At 57.5% G+C, this 13,366-nt stretch overlaps 1 protein-coding gene across 1 annotated transcript; it reads left to right on the top strand.

Moving 5' to 3' along the window:
• The first annotated feature begins 729 nt into the window (after nt 1-729).
• On the top strand, nt 730-10,773 carry EMILIN3 (elastin microfibril interfacer 3). The gene is made up of 4 exons (XM_049816653.1): nt 730-1,014; nt 4,890-5,012; nt 8,034-8,281; nt 8,822-10,773. Exons 1-4 carry the CDS (start codon nt 818-820, stop codon nt 10,714-10,716), a joined length of 2,463 nt encoding a protein of 820 aa, XP_049672610.1. The 5' UTR covers nt 730-817; the 3' UTR covers nt 10,717-10,773.
• The last annotated feature ends 2,593 nt before the right edge of the window (nt 10,774-13,366 follow it).

Here is a 13,366-nt window from a genome sequence, read left to right as displayed (position 1 = left end):
CCTGCACAACTCAGGTGCTGGGTTCGCTGGGCCCTTGCTGGTGCTGGATGCATCAGGCTGGTGCCAGCCAAATGATTGACAGCTGCCAATCTCCAGCAGCACAGCTCACCTCGAGCCGAACGCGCCCCGAAGGGACAGGGTTAAGGTTCCTCCAGCCTTTCTCTTAGCCTGGGCGTCGGGGTGAAGCAGAGCAGTCCTGCTGGGCTGGGGGCGGCCCAGGAGCCCTGCGGGTACCCCCGCGGCTCCAGACCCCGCTGCACCTGCTACCCCCGCCCGGTGCCCGGGGAGGGGGCAGTGGGAGAAGAGGCGGCTTTGGGGCCGAGGCCGGGGCGGTGGGGGGGGGGTGCATGCCCCTTCCAGCCCCCCTCCGGGGCCGGCAGCGCTCTCCTCCCGGGCTGCGCTGAGGGGCTGCGCGGGTCGAGCTTCAGCACCGCGGGCGCTGCGCGGGTGGGGAGCGAGTGTCGGGGGCGAGGGGGGGGGGGGGATGTCGGGGAGGTGGGGGGGATGTCGGGGCCGCTTTGTCTCCCCGCCCGCGGGGCCGGGGGTCGGCGGCTGTGGGAGGGCCGGAGGAGGAGCGCGGCCCGCCCCCGCCGCCGCGGTACAAAAGGGGTCGGGCGGGCGGCGGAGCAGCGTGTGCCGCCGGGCAGGGCCGGGCCGGGCCGGGCAGGGCAGGGCAGGGCAGGGCAGGGCAGGGCAGGGCAGGGCAGGGCGCAGCGGGCGGCGCTCCGGTCCCCTCCGCAGCGCCGTCCCGGCGGGGCCCGCGGCCGCCCCGTCCCGTCCCGTCCCGTCCCGCTCCGCCACCGCCGGGCCCGGGACCATGCGGCGGGCGCGGGCGCTGCGCCGCCGCGGAGCTCTGCTCGCCTGCCTCTCCCTAGGGACGCTGCTGGCCCTCGCCGACGCCAAGGGTGCCTTCTACTCCCCCGCCGCCCCCCTGCCCTACGGCGGCAGGTACAGCCTCTACACGGCCGGCTCCAGCCCGCAGCTCGGCCCCGGCAAGCCCGTGGGCAAGCACAAGTAAGCGACCCTCTTGCGCGTCCCCGGCCGCGGCCGCGCAACCGATCCGGCGGGCACCGGCTGCGCGGCGGGGCTTTCCGGGCACGGCCTCCCGTCGAGCATCCCTTACCGGGCACAGACCGCGGGCACCGGCTACCGGCCACACGTCTGGGCTCAGCAGGCAGCATCCCCGGGGGACCCCTTGGTGGGTACCCAACCCCCGGTACCGACCATGGGTACCAGCCCCCCGGGTACCGGCCGCGGGCGTCCCTTGCTGGGCAGCGGTCCCCCGGGTACCGGCCGCGAGCATCCCTTGCCCCACACCAGCTGCCGGGCACTGACGGCGGGCTGGCGTGCAGGGCTGGAGCGCCGTGTGCGGGGCAGGGGGGTCCCTTCTGTCTCGGTGCACCCCCTCCGTGTAGAGCAAGGCCTGGGGGGGCTGCGTGCGGCGGGAGCCGTGTGTGCTGCAGTCCCGTGCGGGACAGGGCTGGGGGTGGTGGGGATAGGATGCCCGTGTGTGGTTATGGGGTAGGTGCATGTACCTGTTCTGCATGACACTGGTGCAGGGCTGTGATGTGTGGGAGGGGAGGATGGCAGCGCGCAGACCTATGCATGAAAACGCAGATCGGTTTGGAGGGAGTTTGCTCGTTTGCTTGTAAAGCGCAGACTTACTGGACTTTAAATATGTTTTCAAGTAACCTGGAAAGCTCAGGCAGATAAGGAATGTGGGCTTTACACATACTATAGACTTTTTCCATTCAATGACAAAAAGACTGTTAACATTGTTGGGGGGCTCGCTTCCCTCCCTGCTCATTTGCTAGAACCGTTTCTGTCGGGAGTCTTTGAAAAGAGGAGGATGTGGTGTTATGAACAAGCTGAAATGAATAAAGTAACGTTCGAGACGAACAATACTGGCAGTGCCAGTGAAAGCTTTCCAAAACTTGTAACATTTTCCAGCTGCTCACTCTTAAAACGTCAGGCTGGAGCTATAAAACTGCTAGCCACAGGTGGGTAAGAAGGAAAGGGGTTTCTGAGAAGGAGACTGAGTCAGAACCACCCTAGCCCAAGTAGTCACAGGTAGGCAGTGTTTATTAGTAGCGGCTAGTAGATCTGCCTGTGTTGGCTACTGGGTTACTTGCAGAGGGGGTTTGCAGTGTGTTTGTAAGTAGATCCTGGATTTATGGATAGACAGTGATTCTAAATTTCCACATGCACACGCACGCACAATCTCCCTTTCCTCCAGCTAAGAAAAGTGGCTGGCCTTCACTCTCTCGTGGCCCTGTGCATGGATAAATGACTCACTTTTGGAGGAGCAGGGAGCAGCACAGATCCCTGCACATGCTCTGAGCCTGGCAGCCTCTCGCCAGGGCAGAGCCCCTTGCTTCTGGGCAGGCTGGAGATGTCGGTCGCTGCCGGGAGTTGTGGTGCCCGTCCCAGGAGAGCAAAGAGAGCCCTTGGCCAGGGTCTGGAGTAGAGGTGCTGTTGCTGCTCCTGGGGGCAGCAAAGGGGGATGCACTGGGGGTGTGGGGTCAGGGCGTCCCCTCTGGGAGGGAGAAGAGAGAGCCGGGGTGTTGGAGGGAGGATGAACCTGCTTGCTCCTTGCTGCTTCATGGAGGGAGCTCCTGCCCCACGTGGGCTGTTGGAGGTGGAGGAGCCTGCTCGGGGCATCTGAACAGGGGCACTTGGGGGGTTATGGCAGGCCTTGGCATGGGTAGGGGATGTACTTTGTCTTCACGTGTTTGCCATTGGTGCTTGTCCCTCTTTCACCTATCTTTCCCTATTCAGGTGAGCCAGAGCCCCGCTGCTGTCCCCAGAGGGTGACAGTGAGGGGGCTGGGGAGGGCTGTGCACACCCACCTGCTGTGCATGCACACACACGCTTGTGCACACTCACTCCCCCAAACAGGAGACACTGCAGTCCTCCCTAAACCCTTCTGCTCCACTGTGACTGCCCCAGTCCCTTCCCTCACCTCCACCTGCCAGAGGTATCTCGGCACCATCCAGCCCATCATGCCAAGCCCCTGACTGCTGGGCTGAGGCTCTGCAGCTCACTTCTCCGGTCAGCCCCAAGGCTGCTCTCCGCAGGCCATGCGATGGTGATGCCAGGGGACTCTGGCTGCTTCCCAGCCTGTGGCCAGGCAGCCGAGCTGCAGCAACCCCAACTCACATGGGGAGAGGCTGATCCTCCCGCCTCACTGAACACCTCCCTGCATCTCCAGCTCGCGCTGGCCCATCTGCTCCATCCTGCTGACCCTCCGTCTCCACCTCACCTCTGTTCTGTGTGCCTGTGCTGTCCTCTCCTCCCACTCTGCCGTCTGCCACGTCCCAGTGCCCTTAATCCCTGCCTCACTGCACATCCCTGCTGTCTCTGCCCCTGTGGACCAAGTCCATCTGCTCCTGCTGACAGCCCTGCCTTCAGCTGGAAAAGCCTTGGCCTCCATCTGTCCCACCAGCACTCCCACGCCCTTCCCATGCAGCCTTCCTCCCAGTCACCTCACCCTCAGCATCTGGGTTTGCTGCTTGGCTCAGGAGTGGTCCTGTGCCTGGAGCTGGTTGGTACCCTGTGGCACCCAGCTGCAGGCATGATGGCAGAAGGGAAGAGGCTTTGTTCCTTGTACCACCCGTCCAAAGGATCTGAAGAGGTTTCCAGCCTTCATCCAGCTTGGGACCTGGGTCATGTCCCTGCCTTCATAGTGGAGGGAGACGAGATGCTGCAGCCCTGCAGAGCGGCCAGCTTGCATCTCCCCTCCCTCTGCTGACTGTATCATCACACTTGGTCCAAGTGTGACAGTACCCACAGCAAGGTCCAAAGGCTTCTGGGCTGGCCCTGGCCCTGGCAGCACTCCAGGAGCTGCAGGAGGACAGACCACTGCTGCCAGACACTGCTGGAGCTATTTTTGGGATGTTCTTCCCATAACTGCTGTTGCTGGTGGGATTCTGCTTGTCCTCCCAGCTCATCTCACCACCTAGGCCATGCTGTGCTCTGGGGCTGAGGCTCCGGGTGACCCTAGCACTGGTGACAACATGACTGTGACCGTGACAGCAGCAACTGTGCTCAGCACCTGGCCACCGGCAGTGCGGCAGCACTGCAGGCCTGCCTGGTGGGGGCTCTGGGTTTCTTGCGGACAGTGAAATTGCCAGTGAAACATCAGAAAGTGAGGGTGCTCAGCCTATTTCCAGCACCAAGACTGATTTCTCAGGCAGGGCTCAACTGCCAGGTGACCACAGCTGGGGGTTGATGGGGCAGCCACCGGCTTGGAGGGATGCTGTGGGCCAGGCACTGCCTGAGGCTGAGCAAAGAGCCCAGCACAGCCAAGGTGAGCAGAGCTGTGTTGAGGGTGCAGGGATTTAGCTGCACCCCCTTAACCCAGAGGAGATGCCCGGACCCACCCAGAGCAAGGAAAAGGCTCCTCATTGCTGAGGGCTGGCGCCCTGGCACCCAGAGGGCAGCTAGCAGGGCTGGGCAGCGCTGGCTCCCATGGGGGCTCTTGGAGGCGGTCGGGTGAGGGCAGGTCAAAGCTGGGGTGCACGGGGACCCCAGGAGCAGGAGCCAGCTCACCCAGCCTGGCCAGACCAGGAGCGCCTGCCTGCCCCTTGCCTGTGCAGCCAGCAACAAGCTGGGCACTGGGGGACTTTGTTCCATTCCCACTCCCTGCATTCCCCCACTGCTGTCCCTGTCCCCGGTGGGTGGGGTGGGTGATGCCACCCTCCCCAGCAGCTGCACAAGCTGGGGGGGGGGGGGGGGGGGGGGGGGGTCTCTCCAGCTCCTGCCCCCCCCCAGAGACCTCACGGGCAATGTTAAGGGCAGGCAGGCCTGCCTGGGGGCTGGTTGAATAGCCAGGGCACTGCTATCTGCTGGGGCAGGGGGTGACGGTGTCTCGCTGTGCTTCCCCCTAGGAGCTACTGTGCCTATGTGGTGCAGCGCAATGTGACGTGCACGCTGCAGGACGGGGCCGAGAGCTACGTGAAGGCTGAGTACCACAAGTGCAGCTGGGGACCCAAGTGCCCGGGAAAAGTGCTGTGAGTATGGGGGACGCCGGGGCACAGCTCCCTTCCCCTCCCAGCTTCAGGTCACAGCTCTTCTTGGGCTCCCAAGCACCCGTGCCACCCTTCTAACCATGAATTCCACTTTCCAGAGGGCAGTGAAAGGGGCCGAAGGGCTTATGGAAGGGCAGCAGTGCCAAGAGGAGGCAAGACGGGATCGGTCAGGAGGGAGAGGGAGCTCTGTCCCTCATCAGAAATAAATCAGGAAATCACGGGAAGCTGGGGGGGTGCATGTGCATGTGTGCAGGGAAGCATTTTGTCACAGACCCGCAATTTAGCAGAAAGATGGCAGCTGGGTGAGAGCCTGACCAAGGTGAGGAGGAAACGGAGCTCGTGGCTGGGGATGGCTCAGGGCTTCCTGCCCCAGGGAAATATTTGCAAAACTCTCTGCCACCTTGTCAGTGCTGGAGGGAAACACCCTGCCGTGCCGGAGCCAGAGCCGGGACAGAGCGGACACTGGGGCTTTGTGCTTCGCCACCCTCCGCAGCCCCTGTCTGGGGATGCTGCTCTGCACAGAAATGCTGCTCTCCTGCATCCTTCCCGGGCCTGCCAAGAGCAGCAGAGCTGAGCACCAAGGAAAATGGGGCTGACAGGGGCTTTTGTCGTAGCCTGGCACCCCTCCTGCGGCACCGGCACACAGTGCTGTAGCCGGCCGGGACTCACCATGTGCCAGCGGTGCCATGGGCTCCACACACAGCCTTTCCCAGCAGAGATGGGCTGTCGGACCCAGTTACTGACTTGTTCTTTCCTTCCTCCCATCACAAGTGCTTTAGCAGCATTTGGGGACTTCAGGACATCCTGCAGCCGCTGTTACCCGTGGACAAGATCCCCAAAGCCTCTCCTGTCTCCACAGTGTCCACTGCTCAGTCCCTTCAGCCCTTCAAACAAAACCAGGGTGAAGCCAGGGTGTTTTCTGAAAGCAGCTGGACCCACAGCTGCACTTTCTGCACAGCCTCGGATGCTGCATCCCTGCATGAGAGGGAAACACGGTTTTTCCACGCGCTAGGGCCATCAGCTAACGCTTGTGCAGCTGCAAAAAATACTTCCCCTTGCTGCCGTTTGGAGCAGGGGGAGAAGGGTTCGGAGGTGCCAAAGGGTTCTGGCATTACACAGAGAAGGTGCCCTGCCCTTCTGGATGCCATCCTCATCCTCACTTCATCCCATGACAGTGGCTGGCTGCAGCAGTCTCCTGCTGTGGTACCTCCAGGCAGGTTTCTACACACTAAGACAGAAGGAAAGTCCATAGAAACTCAGCGATGCCTGTGAAGAGGAATAACAAAAAGAAGAGCTTGTTTTGAAACTGTCCCATGCCTTTGGGAAATTGTTGATGTTGAGAAATTCTGGAGTGATTCAAAGAACAGAGGAATTGGGTTTGTTTTCTCCTCCTGCCCTGTGGTATGTACGGAGGTGGCTGTGTCGCACTGGGAGTCGTGTGGAAGTGGCATTGCCCGGAGGCTGCAGCCTGGGCTGGAGCCACTGAGGACCCGGGAGGGGACACGGATGGCAGGGGCTTGGCCCCATGTGCTGCCCCGAGTGACCGGATAAGTGCCAGTGGCTTACGCAGCCCCTCTCTGCAGCACGGACGGTTGTGCTGCCTCCTTCGAGACCTGCTGAATGTGCTGGAGAAGAACAAGGGCCCGATTGTGCGTGTTCTTGCAAAACAGCAAACTTCAGGATTTTCAGGCCCTTGTAAATTCAGATCGGAAATTTCCAAAAGGCAGGTTCAAAGCATTGGCATTTCAGAGGTGGTAAGAAATGCGCTGTCTTCAGCCCTGCACAGCTCAGCTCGGCTGGTGGAGGGGAACACGGATGCTGGCGGGGTCCTGTCTCAGCCCTGCCGCCTCATGGGAAAGTGCCATGGAAGAGCAAGGAGCAGCTGAGTCCTCCCCCCTGGGCTGGTGGGGACCCCACGTAGAGTGAGAGTAGAGAGGGAGGGTGTTAGTGTCCCACCGGGCAAGGAGGTGGCCTTGCACCCTTGTTTGCTGTGTATGGGGGGGATCAATGTTGTAGTGCCCGAAATGGTGATGGAGAAACATCCCAGGGCATCCCAGTTGGGGGCAGGAGGAGGTGTAAGGAGCCATCCCTCTGTGCACACCACACAGCATCACCCCAGTAAACCTCGCCAAGGCTCTGATGCCCCACTGCCAAAGCTCTCGCTTGCAACACCAGCCTAAGCCACTTAGGCTTCAGATCAAACTGATGCCCTCCACCCATAGAGAAAATACCTTTCCAAAGGTATTTCAACCCTCCTGAAGGCTTCGGGACAGGATTACAGTTGAGAAGAGGATTTTTTTACCCCACTAGGAAATTCTCTAAGTCAATTCAAAGTGCAAAACACACTGACAAGCAGCCCAGACCCCTCTTGGAAGTGATATGTTCTCGCAGGGGTTTTGCAATCACTTCCATCATTTCATCTTGTGCTTTCCTGGGCCAAAAGTTGCCAAACTGTGTGGCATCTGTCACAGTGGTCATCTGTCAGGCCAGAGATCAAAGCAATACACTTATAGCTGCTCTTCTAAACTAACAACAGGAGTCCCAGGTTAAAAAAAAAAAAAGCAAAAAAGACACATCTCCAGAAACCAGATACATAAATAACGGCTCTGCTCAGATAGTCCCTTGTCATGCCTGGGCTGTTTCTCAGGCTTGTCTAGTTGTGTTACCAACTTGGTGGGGAGAACTTTTCTCTCACCATGTGCTGTCACACCTGCAACTTGTGGTCCAGTCCTGGAGAGGGTGGGCACATGTTTCTGGAGTGCTGGTTAATGAGCTGTGTCCCTGGACGGGTACTATGATGCTCCACTGAGCTATAGTGCAGCAAGAGCTCTTGGAGGAGGTGGGTCATGGTCTGCAGGTGCAGCACATGGGTCTCAGCCAGGCTTTCCCATGTGCCCGGATTTCCCACACCCCACAGGACCCATGATCCTGCTTTTCTCTATTGCTTGACGTTGAGGTTGCTCCTCTAAACTGTCCTCTCTCTTCCTTCCCTCTCCTGGAAAGGTACCGCACCTTCTTCAGACCCAAATACAAGATTGGATACAAGACAGTGACTGAGCTGGCCTGGAGGTGCTGCCCAGGCTTCATGGGAGAAGGGTGCCACGACAGCCCAACCGACCAACCCGGCCTTCTGCCCCAACATCCCAGCCCTAAAATGCCTCCTGGGCAAAAGATGTTTCCAATCCCCAGACTTCCTCCCTATCCAAAAAGCCACCCTGACCTGTTTCCAGGACCAAAGAAGAATCAGTATGGTGAGATCTTGCTCCTGCTTCACATCCCCACATTGCCACAGCACCGGCACGCTTGCAAACCTCCCAGTTCTTTCTGTTCCAGCACAGGGCATGAACTTGGCAAACCTTCAGTGGGTGACGTACTTTCTGATCAGAGACCTGACATTTGATTGCTTTGAGGATCACTTGCTTTTTTAATCTAGATTCTTTCAAAACGTGCCATTTCAAAATTGCCTTTCCTCATTGCTTTAAAGCATTTTCCCATTAATTTAGGGGTTGATTGCGTCTCAAGACGAAGTTCCCCCAGGCTGTTTTCATCACCTGCTGTTGAACTTGGGACCATAGGGCTTGATCCCAAGAAGAGGGTCTCCTGACCAGCTTAAGAGATGTAGAGGAAAGGAGGAAGGGTGGACTGATACTTCGCTGAAATGGCAATAAGAGTGAGGCAGGAGCTAACGTTAGTTAGTATGAAAAAGGACTCAAACCTAGAAGATAGCCAAGGAGGGAAGTTAAAGAAGCACCAGCCCTGACTGTGCCCTCTCTATCTCTTTCCCTGTGCAGGCAGGAAGCTGCCCGGCCTCTTCGGGGACCGCCTGGATCGGCTGGAGGAGGAGGTGAGGCGCCTTTCCCAGTCCTATGACAGCCTGCACAACATGGTGAGCGGCCTGGGGGACCGCCTGCGGCTGGCCATCCAGGAGGACACTACCAAGATGATCGGCTCCCTGATGAACAGCCCGGGCACGCCTGACTCGACAGTGGGCTTTGGCATCATTCCTGATGGCCTGGTGGATGTGGCGGACAAAGCCGACATCACCACATACCCTCCTGTGGGGGAGATCCTGACCAAAGTGACGGAGGTGAGCGACGTGCTGAAAACCAAGGCAGATTTGCTGCACGAGGTTCGCGGCATGGTCCTGGACCACGACGGGCAGATCAAGCATCTGCTGGAGTCGGCCCGGCCCTCACCCCTTACATCCATTGACCTGCTGGAGGAGTACGTGGACACGCGGCTGAGCAACTTGCGTGGAGAGCTGCTCGACGGCTTCGAGAAGAAGTTGGGGAAGATCCAGACCACGTGCGATTTCCGGATCCAGGAGGTGCGGCAGCAGTGCGAGGAGGAGAAAGCTGCCAACCTGCGGCTGCAGCAGACGCTGGATGGGAAGGAGCTAGAGATCAAGAAAGAGATCTCCCAGTTGGAGACCCAGATCCAAGGGCTGACGGTGGTGGAAAGCTGCTGTAGCAACCTGGACTACCTCACTGATCGGATGAACATCCTTGAGAAAGGCCTTCACAGCATCTCTGAGTCCCAGAAGAACTTGCACTCACGGCTGGATGGAGAAATCTCCACTGTCACCCTAGGAAACCTTTTTGAAGGGCGCTTTGAGGACCTGGAAGCCAGACTCAATGCTACAGAGAGAGAAACGGGGAGCTGCTGCTCCGGTATAGAGGACAGCATGAGAGGCACGGTGGTGGCAGAGGTGGATGGCATGAGGACTGCCTTTGAAGATAAAATGCAGACCCTGGAGGACAGGTTCATGACCATTGTGGGGGAGCTGAACAACATCAGTTCTCCCGTGGGCATGGATGGAGCGGTGGTGCCCGTGCTGGAGGGGGAGCTTGCCAACATGAGGAAACGGACGGACGAGACACTCGAGGTGTTGCAGAATCGCCTCATCACGCTGGAGAGCACTTGTTCCCTGGGCTGTACCTCCGCCTCCAAAGACGTGGAAACCTTCCGGACAGAGATCGAAGACTGCCAGAACAAGAACCAGGACCTGCTCCTCCGGATGGACAGCAATTACGACCTCTTGCGCAAGCTGAATGCCACCATCCTGGAGATCCAGCGGCGAATCGAGGAGGAAGCATCGGGGGCTTTGCAAGGGGAAATCACCTTGCTAAAGATCAACCTGAACACTGTGAGCAAGTCTCTGACAGGACTCAAGGACTCTGTCTCCCAGTACTCGGACACCGTGACACACATCAACTCCTCGCTGGATGAGCATGAGCGGAAGATTGAGGATGAGGTCCACTCCATCCAGGAGAAAGTCAACGACCAAGGCTCCCAGCTCTTCTTCAGCAACCGGCGTGTCCTGAATCTCAAGGGAGACTTAGAGCGACTCAAAGCCAGGATTGTCAGTGATCTGAGCTCCTGCAAGAGCGTGGCCCAGGACCTGCAGCAGGAGATTGCTCACTTTGATGACCGGGTGGCCCAGGTGGAGAGCGTCTGTAGCAGGTTGGGTGCCGTTACGGGGAGCCTGGATGGCATCAGGGATGAACTGGAGAAACACACGGGCAGTCTGTGGGACTACATGGACCACATGAACGGCACCCTGGCTGCCCACTCTCAGGAAATAACGGGACTGAAGGACAACCTGCTTGACTGCCAAGCCAAGGTCTCCGAGCTGGCGGAGCAGGTCGGCCACTTGGAAGAACAGGCGGAGGGGAAGCAGCATTAGCCACGCTGCCACACGCCTCTTCCTTCTCCTCCCCATGAAGGACAGGATTAACTTATATCACACAGACTCACTCCAATGTGACAACAGTTCTTGGGATAATTTTTTAATGAAAAGATAAATTAAAAGCTGCTACAACCCCTTTAAAAAAAAAAAAAAAAAAAATCTTGTCAGCCCCACTTTTCTGTACCATTACGGTACTCGCCTCCTGATGCTCAGCAGCTGTCCTGACCCTGGTGCAGCAGGGTCACTGCCTCCTGGCTGGGGGCGTTGCTTTGGCTCCTGGACTGATGACCCCAGAAGGACAATTCAGGAGGAAGCTGGAGGCGGGAATGTTTTTTTTAATTTTATTTTTGTGGATTTATCGCTTCTTGAAGAATAAAACCCTGTAGTTGTCAGTTGAGGAATAGAGTTTCTCTGACCTAAAGACCACCTGCATCTTAATCCAGGGACTGAGCAGAGCCAGGGCTCCTTACAGGGAAAAAACCTCACCACAGGAATTGCGGATTTCAAAGAACACACGTATTCACACGTCCCCCTGGGAGCTGCCTTCCCCTCTCTGAGATGGCAGCTCTCCTCATGTACGGTAAATCCATTTATACTACTCATTCCTTCATGCAAACGCACATGCCTTACAGAGCATATGAGGATATGCATTAGGAAAACACACATGCATATATATGGTATGCATATGTATATTTTTGAACAATCCCCTGTCCTGGTGCTCATCTGATTGCAAAGTTTCCTCTTGCTGCTCCTGTATCCGTTGCCATATTCGAACAACTACACTGAGCAGCTAAAAAACACCGCAGCAGCATCTGGGGGAGGGCCCTGCAGTCCCTCAGGGCTGCCATGCTTTGCAATCCCACTTCACTGTGCTCTCTGGTTACACCTGGGACTGACATGAAGGGTTATTTGTGTCTTCCCCAAAGAGATGTGTGTCCGTAGGTGCTTACAGAGAGCAAGGTGGGCATGGAGCAGTCCTGGCCTCCAGCTCTACTTCTCTCCTGTTTCATTGCTTAAACTGTGAACGTGGTTTCCCTCATCTCATCCTGGGGCAGGAAAGCTACAACTGCTCCAGGTGTGAGCATGAGGCTCTCCCTGTCCAGCAGTGCGGGAGCAGGACCCTGCATCCTCCTCACATTCCTCTGAGCCCGCTGAGATGCCAGCAGCCCTGGGGACCTACACCGACATAGAGCACCAGGAAGGGGGAGGCAGGTCGCTTTTGAGAAGACCTCTCGAGACCTCTCCACAGCTCAGCCTAGGAACGAAAAAATTATTTACCCGACTTGACTCTAGTTTCCCACAAACGTGCAGGCTGGAGAAGGTTGTACACGTTCCTCAGCAACTCCAGCCTTGCCCTACGGAGCAGGCGCCTGGAGCATGTGGGCTGTTGCACACTAAACCCGCCTCTCCCGGGGAGCCCAGCACAGGTGTCCTCTGCTGCTCAATCAACAGGGACTTCATTACCAGAAAGGATGAAGAGGAAATTAAAGAGCCTCCATCTTAACAGGTCTGGCACTTTATAGCAGAGGAACGTATTTTTCTATCAGCTCAGCGTTGCAGCTCACGGACCCTTCCACACCAGCTTGCCTTCAGCTCCCACCTCGTGCCCATCACCCTCACCAGGCCATCCCTGCTCTTCTGCACCACGATTCCCCACGGGTCCTGCAAAGGAGCGGCTCTTTGCTCTGACCAGCACAAAGCAGCAGCAACTCCCAGCAGAGATGCATCTGGGCGCCATTTCTCCTCCGTAAAAACTGGATGAGCTCCCTGAAACAGATGCTTCCAGGCTGAGGAGGACCACAGGGATCACCGAGTCCAGTTGGCTGCGTCACGTTACCCTGATACAGTAAAAGCTCTTTCCCCGGCCAGAGGAGCATGGGCCATCAGCTGTATGAGCAGGGAGAGGGGACCTGGCCTCCCACCACTCGCTCACCCCTGCCAGCTCACAGGCTGCTGGATGCTCACAGCACAAGAAGCCACTCTTGCTGCTCTGGGCTTTGCTTATTTGGAGCTATGCTACAGCTGCTGAGACACTTCTCCAGCTGAGGAGCAACCTCCAGCTGCCTTTGGGCATCTTGCAAAACCTGCTCTTAGACAACAAAATCTATTCCCCCCCCCGCCCATGGAAGGGGTCTCAAGCCAGCCCTTGGCACTTTGAGATGGGGCCAGGGAGCCCTTGCCGCCCAGGAGCATCCTGCCCAAGCCCCCTCCCCATCCTCTCACAACAGCGAGAAAAAAGGCTGCAGCAACCAAAGAGAAAATTAAGCCAAGGGCCAGGCTCATCCCTTCTCAGGCAGAGCTGGGTTAGAGAGCAGCTGAACAGCAACAGCTTCCTCCAGCACAGAGGGAGCTGGGACTGGCCATAACAAAACTAGGACAAGGAAGAAGTCTGACCTTCCAGAAAATGGTGCTATGTTTGGACTATTCCTGACTAGTCACTTGAAGCTATGGACAGTTTGTATTTCAGTTCTCAGCTATCCATTTTTAAAAAGTGAAAGCAACTTTGTACAAAATAGGGCATTTTTTTTTTAATTTTTCTTTTTTTTTTTTTTTTTTTTTGCTTGCAGAGAAGGAAGATGGTGCCTATGCAGTTGTCCTTGCATGGGCAGCTTTCTGAGGCAGTTGATAACTGATCCTGTTAAAAGCC

The sequence above is a fragment of the Accipiter gentilis genome, chromosome 14, assembly GCF_929443795.1.
Source record: "Accipiter gentilis chromosome 14, bAccGen1.1, whole genome shotgun sequence".
Classification (NCBI taxonomy): Eukaryota; Metazoa; Chordata; class Aves; order Accipitriformes; family Accipitridae; genus Astur; species Astur gentilis.
Note: the sequence above shows the minus strand (reverse complement) of the source record. Positions and strands in the feature narration are given on the sequence as shown.